The sequence below is a fragment of the Engystomops pustulosus genome, chromosome 8 (assembly GCF_040894005.1).
Source record: "Engystomops pustulosus chromosome 8, aEngPut4.maternal, whole genome shotgun sequence".
Lineage (NCBI taxonomy): Eukaryota > Metazoa > Chordata > Amphibia > Anura > Leptodactylidae > Engystomops > Engystomops pustulosus.
Window position 1 is genome coordinate 126,497,995 of NC_092418.1, and position 20,064 is coordinate 126,518,058.

Here is a 20,064-nt window from a genome sequence, read left to right on the forward strand (position 1 = left end):
AGCAGAGAGCTCAGGCGCTGGACACAGCAGGGACAGCAGAGAGCTCAGGCGCTGGTCACAGCAGGGGCAGCAGAGAGCTCAGGCGCTGGTCACAGCAGGGGCAGCAGAGAGCTCAGGCGCTGGTCACAGCAGGGACAGCAGAGAGTTCAGGTGCTGGTCACAGCAGGGACAGCAGAGAGCTCAGGCGCTGGTCACAGCAGGGACAGCAGAGAGCTCAGGAGCAGAGCACAGCAGGGACAGCAGAGAGCTCAGGAGCAGAGCACAGCAGGGACAGCAGAGAGCTTAGGAGCAGAGCACAGCGGGGACAGCAGAGAGCTCAGGCGCTGGTCACAGCGGGGACAGCAGAGAGCTTAGGAGCAGAGCACAGCAGGGACAGCAGAGAGCTCAGGAGCAGAGCACAGCGGGGACAGCAGAGAGCTCAGGCGCTGGTCACAGCGGGGACAGCAGAGAGCTTAGGAGCAGAGCACAGCAGGGACAGCAGAGAGCTCAGGAGCAGAGCACAGCAGGGACAGCAGAGAGCTCAGGCGCAGAGCACAGCAGGGACAGCAGAGGCCCAGAGCACAGCAGGGACAGCAGAGAGCTCAGGAGCAGAGCACAGCAGGGACAGCAGAGAGCTCAGGAGCAGAGCACAGCAGGGACAGCAGAGAGCTCAGGCGCTGGTCACATGGTTGCATGCTCTATCTTTTGGCGTATGTGCGGCCGTGCGCCGCTATTCTCTATGGAGGGAGGTGGGCATACCGCGTGTGAATGGACCCTTATACAAAGTATCAGGTTTTATTCTGTTTACACTTTTACATTTCTCTGAAGCCTCAAACTGTTCACAGGAAAATCCCGAAATCTGTCCACAAAGGGAAACTGTATTGGTAAGAAAATATTGGGAAGCCGCTTGTTAGTATGAAATAATAATATAATAAGACGAGCCGATCCGTATTCCTCCAGGATCCCGGACATAATAAGATATCGTGTACTGTGCAGGCGATTATATCCTCTTATATTTCCTCTGGGACCCCCATGTGGCCCTGGGGGGTCTTCTAAACGGACTATGGAATCCATGAATGTCCCTCTGTTATTCCTCCATCATGACAGACAGCACATTCATTGGGGCAGATTTACTTACCCGGTCCATTCGCGATCCAGCGGCGCGTTCTCTGTTGAGGATTCGGGTTCTGCCGGGATTCATTAAGGTAGTTCCTCCGCCGTCCACCAGGTGTCGCTGCGCTGAAGTCCACCGAGGTCCGCCGGAGTTCACGATCTGTTGCCGGGTGCAGGTCCAGCGACACTTTTCTATTTTTAAATGTGGTGTTTTTTCCGAATCCGTCGGGTTTTTGTTCGGCCACGCCCCCCGACTTCCGTCATGTGCACGCCGGCGCCGATGCGACACAATCCGATCGCGTGTGCCAAAATCCCGGGGCAATTCAGGGACAATCGGCGCAAAACGGAAAAATTCGGGTAACACATCGGGAAAACGCGAATCAGGCCCTTAGTAAATGACCCCCAATGGGTCTGGTTCATCTGATGCCAACAACAAGGTCTCATCATCAGGGAAACCTGAAAAGCAAATTCTTCATTGTTACAAAACATTTAAACTACTGACCGTGCGGGTGAGCGGGGGCCATTCTAATAATAATAATCCGGATTATGGAACATCTTATCACCATAAATCAGCCATCAGAAGTAAAAGAAATTGTACAAGAGCCACAATGTGAGGCCGGTATCTACCACCAGGATGAAGGATCATAAATTAAGTATACTGATATACAGAAAACTGTCAACATTATGCAAATGAGCCTAAGGGGCTCTGGGTTCAACTCTAAGCCACGGAGCCTGGAGCCCTAATGCTCATTTGCATCATTGATAAAGTCTTTTGAATAAATAGAAAGGGCATCAAAAGTTAAATGAAGAGCAGGTCCTGCCGAGGGGGTGCACATCAGTTTGTCAGTGCGCTTGGTTTATAATCCGACATCCTGGTAGTATATTTCCTATAAACTCTTTGGATGACATAATACACAACATATTAGGAGGTCAAAAGTTTCCACAACCCCAAAAACACAAGACCAACAGTGAAGTTTGGAGGTGAGAACATCTATGTGGGGGGAGGGGGGCGACATCTCTGTGTGTGGGGGGGGGGATGAGGGGGGAGGGGAGCTGTCATCCACCCTACGGCATTGGGCAAACTCCATATAAAGGAAGGAAGAAGAAAAGACCAAATGTAGAGAGAAGTCACTGAGAAAGAATGATGATGATGATGATGATGATGATATCATCTCTATAGTCAAAGTGTCTTAAAGGGGTTGGCCACTCTTTTACATAAATTGCCTGTGTGTCTTTACTGCCTGAATATTCATCAAGTGATTCAGCAGTCCTGCTACTAGATTTGTGCTGTGTGCAGACTCTCTGTGATTCTTTGTTTACATGTGTGAGCTCTGATGAGGAGGCGAAGCTGTAGAAGGAGAGTCATAACTCGTCCTGTTCCCTCCCCCTGGCTCTGTCAGTGAGGATGGACTGTGAAGACACAGTGGGAGACGCCATGAGGACGGGCTGGAGCAGTGAGAGGACGCTGTGTATATGCAGAGGGCAGCGCGGGGAGAGCAGGGAAAGGCTGAAACTCTTAAAGGAGACAAAGACACAGGGACATGCAGAGACCTGTCTAATGGAGGAGATGTATTGAAAAGTGGCCAATCCCTTTAAAGCTTCATTGCCAATGGAGGCTTCTGTATGATCTGTGGACCTCTGTGGCCGGATGGATTTGCCGGTGTGGATTGGATTGGGTTGGGTTGGGTCTGACATCTGGTGAGATCTTCTTGTCGTTATTTGATCTTCTCATCACGTTGGTTCGTGACGTTCAGGCTGTAAAGTCTCCATGATGTTATTTCCATGTGTGTGGTTTATCTTCTCCCCACTAGATGGCAGCAGAGCTCAGATCATTGCCCCTGATAATAAACAATGGGGCAGATTTACTTACCCGGTCCTGTCGTGATCCCGCGGTGCGTTGTCTGACGAGGATTCGGGTCCAGTGTGATTCACTAAGGTCCATGCGCCCGATATCCAGCAGCTGCTGCGCTGAGGTCCGCTGGAGTTCACCTTCTTCTTCCCGGTGCATGTGAGTGCTGACCTTGTGACACAAATCCTTTTTTAATTTCCGCGGTTTGTCCGAATCCAATGTGTTGTCCGACGCCCACGCCCCCGATTTCTGTCGAGTGCAAGCTGGCGCCCATGCGCCACAATCCGATCATGTGCGCCAAAATCCCGGGGCAAATCGGAAATATTCCCGAAACCCAGCGAAAGTGCGGCGTTCGGACCCTTAGTAAATGAGCCCCAATGTATTTTATCCCAAATTGTGTGGACAAATTTCTTGTATTATTTTAGAAGACACGAAGGCGGAAACTTTTCTGTGTGATATCTTGGCGCAGCAGCGGAGGTGACCAGACACAGGTGACGGTGCAGACAGCGGTGGTAGTACCGGCCTTCCGTCACTAGGTGTCAGTCTGGTTCATCCTCTCACAAGGACATCACAGGATTGTATCACCGGGAATTGTATCTGATTTGTATCCGATCTCATCCACTCCGCGCGGTGCAGCCTCTGCACCTCATTCATTGCGCTCTCCAGTCCTTCTATCCAAATACTCCGCCCACATTTCCTTTTCTAGGACCTCTTTTCATTTGATCGATGACCCAAAATCTCCGATGGTTCATGTTTCCATTTCCCATGTTTAGCCAATGGCGTTTCCTTATCGGTTCTAATCGCCCTGAGATGCGCGGATATTCGCTCTTGGACTGTTTTCCCTATATAAATAATGCACATTATTCTATATATAAATCTCACACTCGCTCCTACAATTAAGGAATTTACGAATGGCGTAGACCCTGCAATTTACAGAGAATTGTTGTACTTACAGGAGCTACGGGCACATTTATACACAGATCAGTCCCCGTCGCTGTATACTGTGGCAGATGAGCTCTGTTATATACATTGTACAATGTGCAGTATAATATGTGTATAATATGTGTATTATTATGTGTATTATTATGTGTATTATTATGTGTATTGTGGTGCATATTCTCCATTCTTCAGTTTCTGCTCAGATGTTGGGGCCCCCTGACGCTGCGGGCCCCATAGCCGGCGCCACGGCCGCCACCATTGTAGTTACGCCCCTTTGTCTTTAAGAAGCCATTCTCTGGGGGTCAACATAAGATTACATGTAAAAAGAAGATAGAAATAAACGGAATCTCTTATTATAGACCTGATTTTATGGACATCTGATGAGTCTCATCTTCTCTATCCTGTATATGTAGCAGCAATGGCAGGAGTCCTTCCTCCAGTGATTTATGGCTCCACTATCGGGGGCACCAGCACCATTTTTATCTGGGATGCAAATGAATCTTCCTGACCCAGATACACGTCACCTCCCATTCTGCATGCGATACAATGTGATCAGCTCCTCATGCTCTATAACATGTTGTCTGGGTGTGACAGGTTCTATATAGAATCCATACAGTGCACAGGGTGGGGGCTTAAAGGAACCTTCCACCAGGTTTTACCCCTAGACCACTAGTCCCCTCAGGTGTGATATGAAATGTCCTTTCTAAATTTCCTCTTTTATGGGAAATCTCACAATTTTCCCTATAAATAAAACTCCCCCAAAGTCAGACAAATATGACTCTTCTCACCTCCTTATCACATAAGATGAGTCAAGTTTAGTGGTTGCAGGGGAGTGTCACTTTAAAAGCCTTTTTCTTATGTTCTGTGGGGCTTATGTTACGTCCTATTATAGGTAAGAATCTCATCTTCAGATCTCTGTAGCTTTGGTTCTATAAGTTACAGAACCGGACATAGAGACACTTAAATGTTAGGTGGGAACTGGATCTTTATCTGCCGCTCACTTTACCATCCATGTCTTCAGCCATAAACCTCATGTGATGTGAAAGTTGAGATCCTTATCTTTAGTAAGACACCAGCACCATGTGTTTAGGTGCTATAGAACAGAAGATCGGGGCAGCTGAAGTCACACTATCAACTGGAACCACTAAACTTGACTCATCTGATGTGAAAATGGGGTGAGAAAAGTCATATTTCTCTTACTCTGGGAGAGATTTTTATATATACATAAATGGGTGATATTTCAGATAAGAGGGAATTCTAGAAAGGACATTTCACTCCCCACCTGAGGGGCCGGGAGATTAGTGGGGTAAAACCTGCTGACGGGTTCCCTCTAAGGAGTCCCTATATCTGTACTATAAAACAATACATTATATCAGGGGATCTGCTAGAAATATCTATGAAATTAACCCCTCGGTGCACAGATTTTCCTCATGACACTTAAGCAGCGCCTCATAGAAAGAAGGAATCGGGTGAGACCCCTCCCACCCAAAGGAAATGACTCCTTAGCCAATCGCTGGCTGCCGCAATGATCCGCCTTGACTGGTGATTGGCCAAATGCCACTTCCTGTTATTGACATTGTATCAAGTCACGACCCGGAAGTAGAATCAGCGAGGACGTCGAGGATCAGGAATGTTTTTAGTGTTGTTTTTGTTATGAATTTGAGCTTTTATATAAAAATAACAATTCTTGCAGCTCGCCCCCTTTTATACCCAATAATAACCCCGGGGGGGGGGGGGGTGTTACTTTCCTTTTTATTGATATTAACCCTTTAAGGGACCTCCCCTACCCAGTCAGAGCCCCTTGTACATGTTAATGAGGATAAGAGCCGTGAACAAGGTGTAAACCTGCAGAGATTCTCGTGTCCCCGAGCTCCGCGCCGCTGTGAGTCATGTTCATGCGTCTTCCCACACATCTCACTGCGATCTTCAAGAAACCGAAGACATAGAAAAAATTCTCTGCATCAACTTCTAATCACGGGCAGAGTTTTCTGTCATGAGGATCCGGCTCAGCCGAAAAATCTGTAACGTGCAAAGAACAAAGTTACATTTTTTTTTTTACAAAAATTTCAACCCATTTCCATGGCAACCAGACTTTAGTGAATATATAACGGGAAGACGGACAACTTCGGGTTCGGTAACTTATCTGTACGATAGACTCTGATATTTGCCTGGAATATTCCGGGGCCGGATAGAAGGGAACGCTCCGGAGCGTTCTATTAATAGCCGCAGATAAAGACTTCATTACGAGTCAGGAACAAAGGAATATTCTGCCAGGAGATACGGGACGTATGATAAGAGCGCCGACCCTGCAACAACTGCCTGAGATCTGGGGATTTATCAGTCGGGTCTTTAGAAATTCTAATAATGGATCCAATGAATTATCCAATGCTACCACCTGACCAGGGGCAGTATAAAAGCCCCCGCTGGGTGCGAGCACATGGTCGGTCTGTTCAGTCAGAGAGCGAGATTCCACCTTGGACCCAGTTTCTTCTGCACCAGCCCAGCCTGCATCTACTACCAGGCTGGTGCCTATTCCTGAGGACCCTCTCTGTGACCCCTCCAGTACCGGAATCTGCTGTTGACCATTTTGACCCGTTGCCTGCTACCTGTTGTTCTATAAAGAACCGTGAGTTGATTTGCACAACGTTGCCTCCGTCTGATCCCTGGATACTGCTGTTACCACCACGGGCTTCCCATCCATTACCCAGGGACACATACTCCAGACGCCAAAGGGTTGCACAGGGAGAACTGCTATAGAAGCCTCTCCCTCTATATCATTTCTTGCCAACACCACCCTGCTGGATACCAAGCACCGTGACACTAGTGTGCCTAGGCCGCACCCGCCAGCCACTCCGGTATTCTGGGCCCCGGCTACCTCCAGGCCCCAAGAAAAGGCCCCGGTGGGGATGTTGCATCTGCTTAACCCTCCAATTTCATCTAGTGTTATGGGGGTCTCCCGACATGTGGTTTATTAGTAATGGGTGTAGTTATGATGCAACACTGTGAACCAAAAAATTCAGTGCGGCTGAATCCCAGGGACTATCCCTGACAGTTTGGGGCTTTTCCACCGCCTGCCACATTTACTACAACCCGTGCTGGAAAATCGATGGACACCAGGTCAGAGCTGGTATAAACAGGTCCAAACTGCCGGACAATGTGCATGGATTTACAAAGAGGGTGGAGCCTCCGGTTAGATCTGGGCGGATGAGAGACAATCTAAGTCTGACCAATAAATTGCGTTTTTGTGCTTTTTTGGGTTTCATACACGGAGCCAAGTGGGTAAAAGGCCATAACCAAATATCCATACTCAAAGCCTCATCATTACTATGTCCCAATAAGAAGTGGCAACCAGCAGAGCAGCTGCAAGGACGTCCCCATGAACAGCGCCCGCCCTTCACCCACTGAACGGACAAACACTGAGAGCACCGAGGATCATCTACCTGATCTCACAGGAGTCTTAAAGGGAGTCGGCTGGCAGCCGAGAAATAACAGAACTTTATTATGAAATATCCATCATATATATTCCCAATTAAATCCGTATGCTAATGAGGTAGTTGGTGCACCCTGACTGTGTCCTCAGCACCCAGTGCTACTCACACTCACCATTGTCACCTCAGGCTTCTCACAAGACAAATTTCCGGCTTGTCTAATGCAGAGGGAATGGTACAGGCAGGAACTTTCTGCACCGACTTCCTCATTAGCATACGGATTACTCAGAAAAAATGCATAAAGGACAGAAATAATAAAGTTTTGCGGGAAATCTCATTGCAGATATCTAGCACATGCGTCCAGAAAGTTCTAGTTCTTGGGTGGTCTGTGGATTCAGCTGTGGGACCCTGAGTTAGAATGGTTGCCCCTTGTGCCCTCAGCATGGACAAGGCAGCAGGTGGCGCAGGCACAGCCTTTCTATGCAATTCTATGGTTACTTTATATACGGAACCAGCTGCCCCAGTAACTCAGGGACAATGGACCCAATTACTGTCAGTTGTTGGATCTTTTGTCCTTCGGGTCGTCCATCTATAAGCTTCATGTCACCATCAATATGACCCTGCAAACATGATGAAATATTTCCCTGCAGTAATATTCCTCATGAGATCGGCCAGGGTCATTGATTCAGCAGTGGCGCCACCTAAGTGCTACAAGTGGTAATGCACAGACTCCACCCACATCAGCCGAATTCTCTGCCGCCCCTCATAGAACACAATAAGGAAAATATTCCAGATCTTAAGTTTTACACTTTTTCCTATTTAAATTTATTTATTATTATTTTTATCATTTAACTAAAATCTTTGTAATTAGTGAAAATGAAAGGGTCAAAGTTCAGGAGGAGCCTCTGACCGCGCCCCCCCCCCCCCTCCCTCCCGACGCATCCATTACAGGAAAGACTCGCATGTTCTGGAACCTCTTTTCTTGTGATGTTCCTCTGTGATTCCTCCCAGAAATACTTGAATTATTCGCCACTGATGTTCCCTACATGATCCGTTGTCAGGACTGAGTGGGTGGCACCGGCGAGTGCAGGGACCGCCCCGTTATCGCTAATCCATAGATAGTTGTGAGAAAGAGCCGCCACTAGGAAGTCTGGGGCCCCAGCCCTCACAGGATTATAGTCTGGCCCTCTGTACGCAGTGAGTTCCCTGCACCTGGGAAGGGAGGAGAGTTTTCTGTGACTTGGGGCCCCTTTCCCACCTCAGGGCCCCTTGAACACAGTCACACTCAACACTCCTGATGGCGGCCCTGAGAACGGTTAATGTCACTGTATTTGGCGGTTTTGGTCTGTAAAGCGGTTAGGCTACCTACACAAGAACATGGGGTGTCCTCGGGTGCCCACCAATGGATCTTCCCTCCGTGTCACCCACTTGCTGATGGTAAGACGGGTAAATAGTTGGTGGGGAGATTTCTGGGTAATAATAAATATCGTAGTTCTACTTCCATAATCTGGGATCCAGGGCTATCTTGGCTGCAATTCCTCCTGCTTGATTGTGGAATGGGGATGGAGAGTGCTGTGCAGCTGTCACTGGCTGCAGACTTCTCCCTGTGATAGGGAACATCAATTCCAGAAGACTCTGTCCGATCATTAGGTAAATTTCATTATGACTGCTATGGAGCTCGCTCTGTCTGAGTATGATATGTCCTGCAAAGGCACAGCTAAACTTTTAACCTTGTAATTGCCTTTTTACGTTTGCCTTTAAGCAGGCGTTGAGAACACTGATGGATAATAAACCTCCTTCCCAACTTCCCAAAACTCTTTCCTTTCCATGTTCCTGCATTTGTAAGTCTTCACATGAATGTTTCCAGCTCTTATTCAGTACAATAGTCCCTATGTATAAAGCTGTATACACATGGCTCCCCCTAGTGGTGGCTGCGGGCACCGAGGATTGCAGCGTCCTGATGTTTGTCTCATTCCATGTAATCTTCATCACGTTGTGGCCATCTGGTATACACGGAGTTAAACTTGTGGCTTCCCAGTTACTTCCATCTCCGCTGCTTTTCCGTCACTCAATTTGTCAAAGTCCGACTGAAATGAGTTTGTTATTGACACAATTGGAGAAAAATGAGCGGCGCGGACGCGGGGGCTTATCCTATCACTGAGCTGCGGCCGAGGCGGCAGGAAAACGGATGACAAATGCGGCAAAAAGTCATTTGATAAAGTTAATTAGTCCCGGACTCATTTATACCTTGTGCCGGAGAGCGATAAGATCAATACACAGATACCCCGGGGTGGGGGCAATAAAGAGGGCACTCCTCCGGTAGATCCATGTATACACCCCCTCCCCCCGCTGATAAGAGACCCCGGGGTGGGAGACAATAAAGAGGGGGCTCCTCCGGTAGATCCATGTATACACCCCCCCCCCCCCCCCGCTGATAAGAGACCCCGGGGTGGGGGACAATAAAGAGGGGGCTCCTCCGGTAGATCCATGTATACACCCCCTCCCCTGCTGATAAGAGACCCCGGGGTGGGGGGCATTAAAGAGGGGGCTCCTCCGGTAGATCTATGTATACACCCCCCCACCCCACTCCCCTGCTGATAAGAGACCCCGGGGTGGGGAGCAATAAAGAGGGGGCTCCTCCGGCAGATCCATGTATACACCCACTCCCCTGCTGATAAGAGACCCCGGGGTGGGGGGCAATAAAGAGGGGGCTCCTCCGGTAGATCCATGTATACACCCCCCCCCCCTGCTGATAAGAGACCCCGGGGTGGGGGACAATAAAGAGGGGGCTCCTCCGGTAGATCCATGTATACACCCCCCCCTGCTGATATGAGACCCCGGGGTGGGGGACAATAAAGAGGGGGCTCCTCCGGCAGATCCATGTATACACCCCCTCCCCTGCTGATAAGAGACCCCGGGGTGGGGGGAAATAAAGAGGGGGCTCCTCCGGCAGATCCATGTATACACCCCGCCCCTGCTGATAAGAGACCCCGGGGTGGGGGGCATTAAAGAGGGGGCTCCTCCGGTAGATCTATGTATACACCCCCCCACCCCACTCCCCTGCTGATAAGAGACCCCGGGTGGGGAGCAATAAAGAGGGGGCTCCTCCGTTAGATCTATGTATACACCCCCTCCCCTGCTGATAAGAGACCCCGGGGTGGGGGACAATAAAGAGGGGGCTCCTCCGGTAGATCCATGTATACACCCCCTCCCCTGCTGATAAGAGACCCCGGGGTGGGGGGCAATAAAGAGGGGGCTCCTCCGGTAGATCCATGTATACACCCCCCCCCCCCTGCTGATAAGAGACCCCGGGGTGGGGGACAATAAAGAGGGGGCTCCTCCGGTAGATCCATGTATACACCCCCCCCTGCTGATATGAGACCCCGGGGTGGGGGACAATAAAGAGGGGGCTCCTCCGGCAGATCCATGTATACACCCCCTCCCCTGCTGATAAGAGACCCCGGGGTGGGGGGCAATAAAGAGGGGGCTCCTCCGGCAGATCCATGTATACACCCACTCCCCTGCTGATAAGAGACCCCGGGGTGGGGGGAAATAAAGAGGGGGCTCCTCCGGTAGATCCATGTATACACCCCCTCCCCTGCTGATAAGAGACCCCGGGGTGGGGGACAATAAAGAGGGGGCTCCTCCGGTAGATCCATGTATACACCCCCTCCCCTGCTGATAAGAGACCCCGGGGTGGGGGACAATAAAGAGGGGGCTCCTCCGGTAGATCTATGTATACACCCCCTCCCCTGCTGATAAGAGACCCTGGGGTGGGGGGCAATAAAGAGGGGGCTCCTCCGGTAGATCCATATATACACCCCCTCCCCTGCTGATAAGAGACCCCGGGGTGGGGGACAATAAAGAGGGGGCTCCTCCGGTAGATCCATGTATACACCCCCTCCCCTGCTGATAAGAGACCCCGGGGTGGGGGACAATAAAGAGGGGGCTCCTCCGGTAGATCTATGTATACACCCCCTCCCCTGCTGATAAGAGACCCCGGGGTGGGGGGCAATAAAGAGGGGGCTCCTCCGGTAGATCCATATATACACCCCCTCCCCTGCTGATAAGAGACCCCGGGGTGGGGGACAATAAAGAGGGGGCTCCTCCGGTAGATCCATGTATACACCCCCTCCCCTGCTGATAAGAGACCCCGGGGTGGGGGGCAATAAAGAGGGGGCTCCTCCGGTAGATCCATGTATACACCCCCTCCCCTGCTGATAAGAGACCCCGGGGTGGGGGGCATTAAAGAGGGGGCTCCTCCGGTAGATCCATGTATACACCCCCTCCCCTGCTGATAAGAGACCCCGGGGTGGGGGACAATAAAGAAGGGGCTCCTCCGGTAGATCCATGTATACACCCCCTCCCCTGCTGATAAGAGACCCCGGGGTGGGGGACAATAAAGAGGGGGCTCCTCCGGTAGATCCATGTATACACCCCCTCCCCTGCTGATAAGAGACCCCGGGGTGGGGGACAATAAAGAGGGGGCTCCTCCGGTAGATCCATGTATACACCCCCTCCCCTGCTGATAAGAGACCCCGGGGTGGGGGGCAATAAAGAGGGGGCTCCTCCGGCAGATCTATGTATACACCCCCTCCCCTGCTGATAAGAGACCCCGGGGTGGGGGGCAATAAAGAGGGGGCTCCTCCGGTAGATCCATGTATACACCCACTCCCCTGCTGATAAGAGACCCCGGGGTGGGGGGCAATAAAGAGGGGGCTCCTCCGGTAGATCCATGTATACACCCCCTCCCCTGCTGATAAGAGACCCCGGGGTGGGGGGCAATAAAGAGGGGGCTCCTCCGGTAGATCCATATATACACCCCCTCCCCTGCTGATAAGAGACCCCGGGGTGGGGGACAATAAAGAGGGGGCTTCTCCGGTAGATCCATGTATACACCCCCTCCCCTGCTGATAAGAGACCCCGGGGTGGGAAGCAATAAAGAGGGGGCTCCTCCGGTAGATCCATGTATACACCCCCTCCCCTGCTGATAAGAGACCCCGGGGTGGGGGGCAATAAAGAGGGGGCTCCTCCGGTAGATCCATGTATACACCCCCTCCCCTGCTGATAAGAGACCCCGGGGTGGGGGGCAATAAAGAGGGGGCTCCTCCGGTAGATCCATGTATACACCCACTCCCCTGCTGATAAGAGACCCCGGGGTGGGAAGCAATAAAGAGGGGGCTCCTCCGGTAGATCCATGTATACACCCCCTCCCCTGCTGATAAGAGACCCCGGGGTGGGGGGCAATAAAGAGGGGGCTCCTCCGGTAGATCCATGTATACACCCACTCCCCTGCTGATAAGAGACCCCGGGGTGGGGGGCAATAAAGAGGGGGCTCCTCCGTTAGATCTATGTATACACCCCCTCCCCTGCTGATAAGAGACCCCGGGGTGGGGGGCAATAAAGAGGGGGCTCCTCCGGTAGATCCATGTATACACCCACTCCCGGGAACAGGGGGCAGTGGGAGACAGCATAACAGCCTGTGAAGCTACAACACAGAGGAGCTCTGGTAATTCTTCTGGATCATTTTTAGTATATTTTAAAAGTTTCTTTTGATAAACCAATCCCACCCCCTTCTCTTCAGGTCTCACTAGCAGAAGTGTTCTACAAAAATGTAAATTTGGACCCATTAAAATAGAGTGTAACCCTTGAAGATCTCATTTAACATTGATTGTTCTATCAGAACAAGTGCTGCTCATCCTGATCCACCTGTTTCATGAAGAGGCTGGTAGAATTGCAGTGACCAAGCGACACAGTTAAAGGAAAGCCGAGGCATAACATAAGCTGGGGAGGGGGGATATCCAGAGCTAGAAAACATGATGAAAGCAGCGCCCCTGCTGTCCAGTGGTTACATGTGGTATTGCAGGTGACACCCATGCACATGAATAGGAAGGAGCCGCAGTACCAGGGACGGTCTATGGATGGCGCAGCCAAGGATTTCTAATCTTTAATGCATGAACATGTCGGTTTTATGATGTTCAGGGAGACTGGAAAGCTTGGTGACGACCCCGGCGGGCAGTGATGTACAGGGGGTCATAAAGGGGCACAGATCCCGGCCAGGCAGGTGCAGGGAGACCAGTGACAGGGGGTGACTATAAAATGACATTCTACATATATGAAAGCTGCAGACAGCGCCACTCTGATCACTAGGCCGCGCCTGGTATTGCAGGTAATCGCCATTCACTTGAATGACGATGAGCTGCCGTCACAAGCGCAGGCCACGCAGAAGAGGCGCAGATTATTTATTTTTAATGTGTTAAATTTGGGACATTTGGACCCCCATTCGGGCAGAACCTGCAGCCATAATTTAGTTACATGATTGAAGAATCAGTTTTATGGCAATTTATGCTCGAAAAAGGTTCTGCTCCGCGAAACGTCGCGACATGGAATAAAGACGGCCGGATTTTTCACTTGAATCTTGTCCCTGCAGATAGTCATAGGTGACATCATTACAATCGGTGCAGGCACTCAGCTTTCCTACACTCCTGAAAGGCAAATCTCCCCTGTGTCACTGCCAGGATTACTGATTTTTCAGAACTTTAGGAAAGTTGGTTGCTAATTGTGATTGTGTGTGACCCAGCTTTCCCAGAACTGATAGTATTTAAGTATAAATAGCGACATTTTTGGAGGCTTCCAGATTTACCTGATCCCTCGCACTTATCCCATTCCCGTACAAATTATTCCTTGTAAATTTTATTCCTAATTAAAAAAAATGTAATCACTGGGGGAGAAATAGAAGACGTGAATGAAGCTGCTGCAGAAGCACAGATTGCGCCCGCAGGCGACTTTGTAGAAATCTCTTTCCGGGTCTCGTGCAATAAAATGCAGAATTTCTTTTCCTTGCAGTGAGGAGCCGGGGAGAGGGAAGGAGGAGCCGGATCCTCGCACATCCCAGACCTTCTCCTCGTCATCTTACTATCACAGCGAATGAGCACTGAGCCGAGGGATGGCAGCCAATGGCAGGGCACACTCCTGGCTGCGGGCGCCGCTCCTCGCTGGGGAAGGCTTTTGCTTTCATGCTCTGAATTTGGAGCAGAGATAAGGATGCCAGGTCCTCGCTGCCTCCAGGGATCCCCTCCCCTGTAATATGAATGCAGCCTCCTCGCTGTCTCGCTGAGGCCTCCCCTTCCCGGCTCGCGCTTCTTCTTTCTGGATCGGAAGGTGCATTGGATTGTGGACCTCCATGTACGACAATTTGTACCTACATGGATTTGAAGATTCGGAGGCGGTAAGTGTCCCCCCTCTTCTCATCTATCGGGCAGCTCCTTGGGGGTTTTGTTGCATTGGTGGTTTGTGTCCTGAAAACGGAGATTTTGGATGATCCCCTATTGAGGAGGAGGAGGAATCATCTGCAGGAAGATCCCTTTAACTTGTGTCGGGATGGAAAGGGTAAAGGATCGGCAATGCAATAATGGATCGTTATGTAAGAAGTCATTGATTTTCATAAACAGGTCTGGTGGGGGGTAAGTGGGGGGTACCTGGGGGGGTAGGTGGGAGGTAGGTGGGGGTAGGTGGAGAGTAGGTGGGGATTAGGTGGGGGGTAGCTGGGGGGTAGGTGGAGGTAGGTGGAGGGGTAGGTGGGGGGTAGGTGAAGGGTAGGTTGGGGGGTAGGTGGGGGTAGCTGGGAGGTAGGTGAAGGGTATGTGGAGGGGTAGCTGGGGGGTAGGTGGGGCAGGCAGGGTGAAGGCAGGGGGTAGGCGCGGGGTAGGCAGGGGGTAGCTGAGGGGTAGGTGGGTGGTAGGTGGGGGGTAGCTGAGGGGTAGGTGGGGGGTAGCTGGGGGTAGCTGGGAGGTAGGTGGAGGGGTAGCTGGGGGGTAGGTGGGGTAGGCGGGGTGAAGGCAGGGGGTAGGCGCGGGGTAGGCAGGGGGTAGCTGAGGGGTAGGTGGGTGGTAGGTGGGGGGTAGCTGAGGGGTAGGTGGGGGGTAGGTGGGGGTAGCTGGGAGGTAGGTGGAGGGGTAGCTGGGGGGTAGGTGGGGTAGGCGGGGTGAAGGCAGGGGGTAGGCGCGGGGTAGACAGGGGGCAGCTGAGGGGTAGGTGGGGGGTAGCTGAGGGGTAGGTGGGGGGTAGGTGGGGGTAGCTGGGAGGTAGGTGGAGGGGTAGCTGGGGGGTAGGTGGGGTAGGCGGGGTGAAGGCAGGGGGTAGGCGCGGGGTAGACAGGGGGCAGCTGAGGGGTAGGTGGGGGGTAGCTGAGGGGTAGGTGGGGGGTAGCTGGGGGGATAGGTGGGGGGAAGCTGGGGGTCTACGTCATTGCAGATGTGTAAACTTGCTGGTGTGATGAGCGCAGGGAGCGGAGGAGGTGACATGTAGCAGCACTTCTCCTGCCCGGGTGTCCATGGTGGGAGATTTGCATCCGGGGTCCATGTGCATTGCTGAGCATCTCCTGCAATATTAACCCTTGATGGAGAGCACTGCACTAGACCCCCATCCCCTGCACCGGGGGCTGCCATAGGAATGGGTGTTAGATTTTGTAATGTTTTGCACTGAAATTTTTGATGGAGAAGCTGGAGGAAGGAGGAGGCTCGGGAGGGGGGGGGGGGGTGCCTGAGAAAAGGAGGAAAAAGAGATGTGCAGGATCCATTCAGGGGGAGGAGGAGGAGGAGGAGGAGGAGGAGGAGCTCTCTGGAGATGGAGCCTCTGTGTAGTATCAGAAACCAGAAACCTTCATCTCCATCAGCTGCTCCCGACCAAGAGACAACGCTCTGTCCATGGCTGCGGGAGAACTACAAATCCCAGCAAGCCCTGATAAATGGGGCGAATCAGGGACGTGTTTGTTACTGTGCGATTCATATAGTATTGTATTGACCCCGTTATGTGCGTCCAATCACGGATCTGAGTGACTTATATACAGCCCACACAGTATTGTATATTATTGATGTCCCATTACTGATACATTACGGATCTGAGTGACTTATATACAGCCTGCACAGTATTGTATATTATTGATGTCCCATTACTGATACATCACGGATCTGAGTGACTTATATACAGCCCGCACAGTATTGTATATTATTGATGTCCCATTACTGATACATCACGGATCTGAGTGACTTATATACAGCCCGCACAGTATTGTATATTATTGATGTCCCATTACTGATACATCACGGATCTGCGTGACTTATATACAGCCCGCACAGTATTGTATATTAATGATGTCCAATTACTGATACATTACGGATCTGAGTGACTTATATACAGCCCGCACAGTATTGTATATTATTGATGTCCCATTACTGATACATCACGGATCTGAGTGACTTATATACAGCCCGCACAGTATTGTATATTATTGATGTCCCATTACTGATACATCACGGATCTGAGTGACTTATATACAGCTCGCACAGTATTGTATATTATTGATGTCCCATTACTGATACATCACGGATCTGAGTGACTTATATATAGCCCGCACAGTATTGTATATTATTGATGTCCCATTACTGATACATCACGGATCTGAGTGACTTATATACAGCCCGCACAGTATTGTATATTAATGATGTCCCATTACTGATACATCACGGATCTGAGTGACTTATATACAGCCCGCACAGTATTGTATATTATTGATGTCCCATTACTGATACATTACGGATCTGAGTGACTTATATACAGCCCGCACAGTATTGTATATTATTGATGTCCCATTACTGATACATCACAGATCTGAGTGACTTATATACAGCCCGCACAGTATTGTATATTATTGATGTCCCATTACTGATACATTACGGATCTGAGTGACTTATATACAGCTCGCACAGTATTGTATATTAATGATGTCCCATTACTGATACATCACGGATCTGAGTGACTTATATACAGCCCGCACAGTATTGTATATTAATGATGTCCCATTACTGATACATCACGGATCTGAGTGACTTATATACAGCCCGCACAGTATTGTATATTAATGATGTCCCATTACTGATACATCACGGATCTGAGTGACTTATATACAGCCCGCACAGTATTGTATATTATTGATGTCCCATTACTGATACATCACGGATCTGAGTGACTTATATACAGCCCGCACAGTATTGCATATTATTGATGTCCCATTACTGATACATCACGGATCTGAGTGACTTATATACAGCCCGCACAGTATTGTATATTATTGATGTCCCATTACTGATACATTACGGATCTGAGTGACTTATATACAGCCCGCACAGTATTGTATATTAATGATGTCCCATTACTGATACATTATGGATCTGAGTGACTTATATATAGCCCGCACAGTATTGTATATTATTGATGTCCCATTACTGATACATTACGGATCTGAGTGACTTATATACAGCCCGCACAGTATTGTATGTTATTGATGTCCCATTACTGATACATCACGGATCTGAGTGACTTATATACAGCCCGCACAGTATTGTATATTAATGATGTCCAATTACTGATACATCACGGATCTGAGTGACTTATATACAGCCCGCACAGTATTGTATATTATTGATGTCCCATTACTGATACATCACGGATCTGAGTGACTTATATACAGCCCGCACAGTATTGTATATTAATGATGTCCCATTACTGATACATCGCGGATCTGAGTGACTTATATACAGCCCGCACAGTATTGTATATTAATGATGTCCCATTACTGATACATTACGGATCTGAGTGACTTATATACAGCCCGCACAGTATTGTATATTATTGATGTCCCATTACTGATACATCACGGATCTGAGTGACTTATATACAGCCCGCACAGTATTGTATATTAATGATGTCCAATTACTGATACATCACGGATCTGAGTGACTTATATACAGCCCGCACAGTATTGTATATTATTGATGTCCCATTACTGATACATTACGGATCTGAGTGACTTATATACAGCCCGCACAGTATTGTATGTTATTGATGTCCCATTACTGATACATTACGGATCTGAGTGACTTATATACAGCCCGCACAGTATTGTATATTATTGATGTCCCATTACTGATACATCACGGATCTGAGTGACCTATATACAGCCCGCACAGTATTGTATATTAATGATGTCCCATTACTGATACATTATGGATCTGAGTGACTTATATACAGCCCGCACAGTATTGTATATTATTGATGTCCCATTACTGATACATCACGGATCTGAGTGACTTATATACAGCCCGCACAGTATTGTATATTATTGATGTCCCATTACTGATACATTACGGATCTGAGTGACTTATATACAGCCCGCACAGTATTGTATATTATTGATGTCCCATTACTGATACATCACGGATCTGAGTGACTTATATACAGCCCGCACAGTATTGTATATTATTGATGTCCCATTACTGATACATCACGGATCTGAGTGACTTATATACAGCCCGCACAGTATTGTATATTAATGATGTTCCATTACTGATACATCACGGATCTGAGTGACTTATATACAGCCCGCACAGTATTGTATATTATTGATGTCCCATTACTGATACATCACGGATCTGAGTGACTTATATATAGCCCGCACAGTATTGTATATTAATGATGTCCCATTACTGATACATTATGGATCTGAGTGACTTATATACAGCCCGCACAGTATTGTATATTATTGATGTCCCATTACTGATACATTATGGATCTGAGTGACTTATATACAGCCCGCACAGTATTGTATATTATTGATGTCCCATTACTGATACATCACGGATCTGAGTGACTTATATACAGCCCGCACAGTATTGTATATTAATGATGTCCCATTACTGATACATTACGGATCTGAGTGACTTATATACAGCCCGCACAGTATTGTATATTATTGATGTCCCATTACTGATACATCACGGATCTGAGTGACTTATATACAGCCCGCACAGTATAGTATATTATTGATGTCCCATTACTGATACATTACGGATCTGAGTGACTTATATACAGCCCGCACAGTATTGTATATTATTGATGTCCCATTACTGATACATTATGGATCTGAGTGACTTATATACAGCCCGCACAGTATTGTATATTATTGATGTCCCATTACTGATACATTACGGATCTGAGTGACTTATATACAGCCCGCACAGTATTGTATATTATTGATGTCCCATTACTGATACATCACGGATCTGAGTGACTTATATACAGCCCGCACAGTATTGTATATTATTGATGTCCCATTACTGATACATTACGGATCTGAGTGACTTATATACAGCCCGCACAGTATTGTATATTATTGATGTCCCATTACTGATACATCGCGGATCTGAGTGACTTATATACAGCCCGCACAGTATTGTATATTAATGATGTCCCATTACTGATACATCACGGATCTGAGTGACTTATATACAGCCCGCACAGTATTGTATATTAATGATGTCCCATTACTGATACATCACGGATCTGAGTGACTTATATACAGCCCGCACAGTATTATATATTAATGATGTCCCATTACTGATACATCACGGATCTGAGTGACTTATATACAGCCCGCACAGTATTGTATATTAATGATGTCCCATTACTGATACATCACGGATCTGAGTGACTTATATACAGCCCGCACAGTATTGTATATTATTGATGTCCCATTACTGATACATTACGGATCTGAGTGACTTATATACAGCCCGCACAGTATTGTATATTAATGATGTCCCATTACTGATGCATACGGATCTGAGTGACTTATATACAGCCCGCACAGTATTGTATATTATTGATGTCCCATTACTGATACATTGCGGATCTAAGTGA

General features: G+C 48.8%; 1 protein-coding gene across 2 annotated transcripts in view; it reads left to right on the forward strand.

The window, feature by feature from the left end:
- Nucleotides 1-20,064, forward strand: part of CACNB4 (calcium voltage-gated channel auxiliary subunit beta 4) — a 194,208-nt gene that overhangs the window by 24,029 nt on the left and 150,115 nt on the right. The window contains exon 1 of one of the 2 annotated variants that reach the window (XM_072122517.1): nt 14,226-14,536. The exons of the other annotated variant lie outside the window; for it this stretch is intronic. Coding sequence (XP_071978618.1) covers nt 14,492-14,536 — 45 coding nt within the window. The 5' untranslated portion in view covers nt 14,226-14,491. Of the gene's footprint in view, nt 1-14,225; nt 14,537-20,064 lie in introns of those variants that run through there. 2 annotated transcript variants of the gene reach the window in all.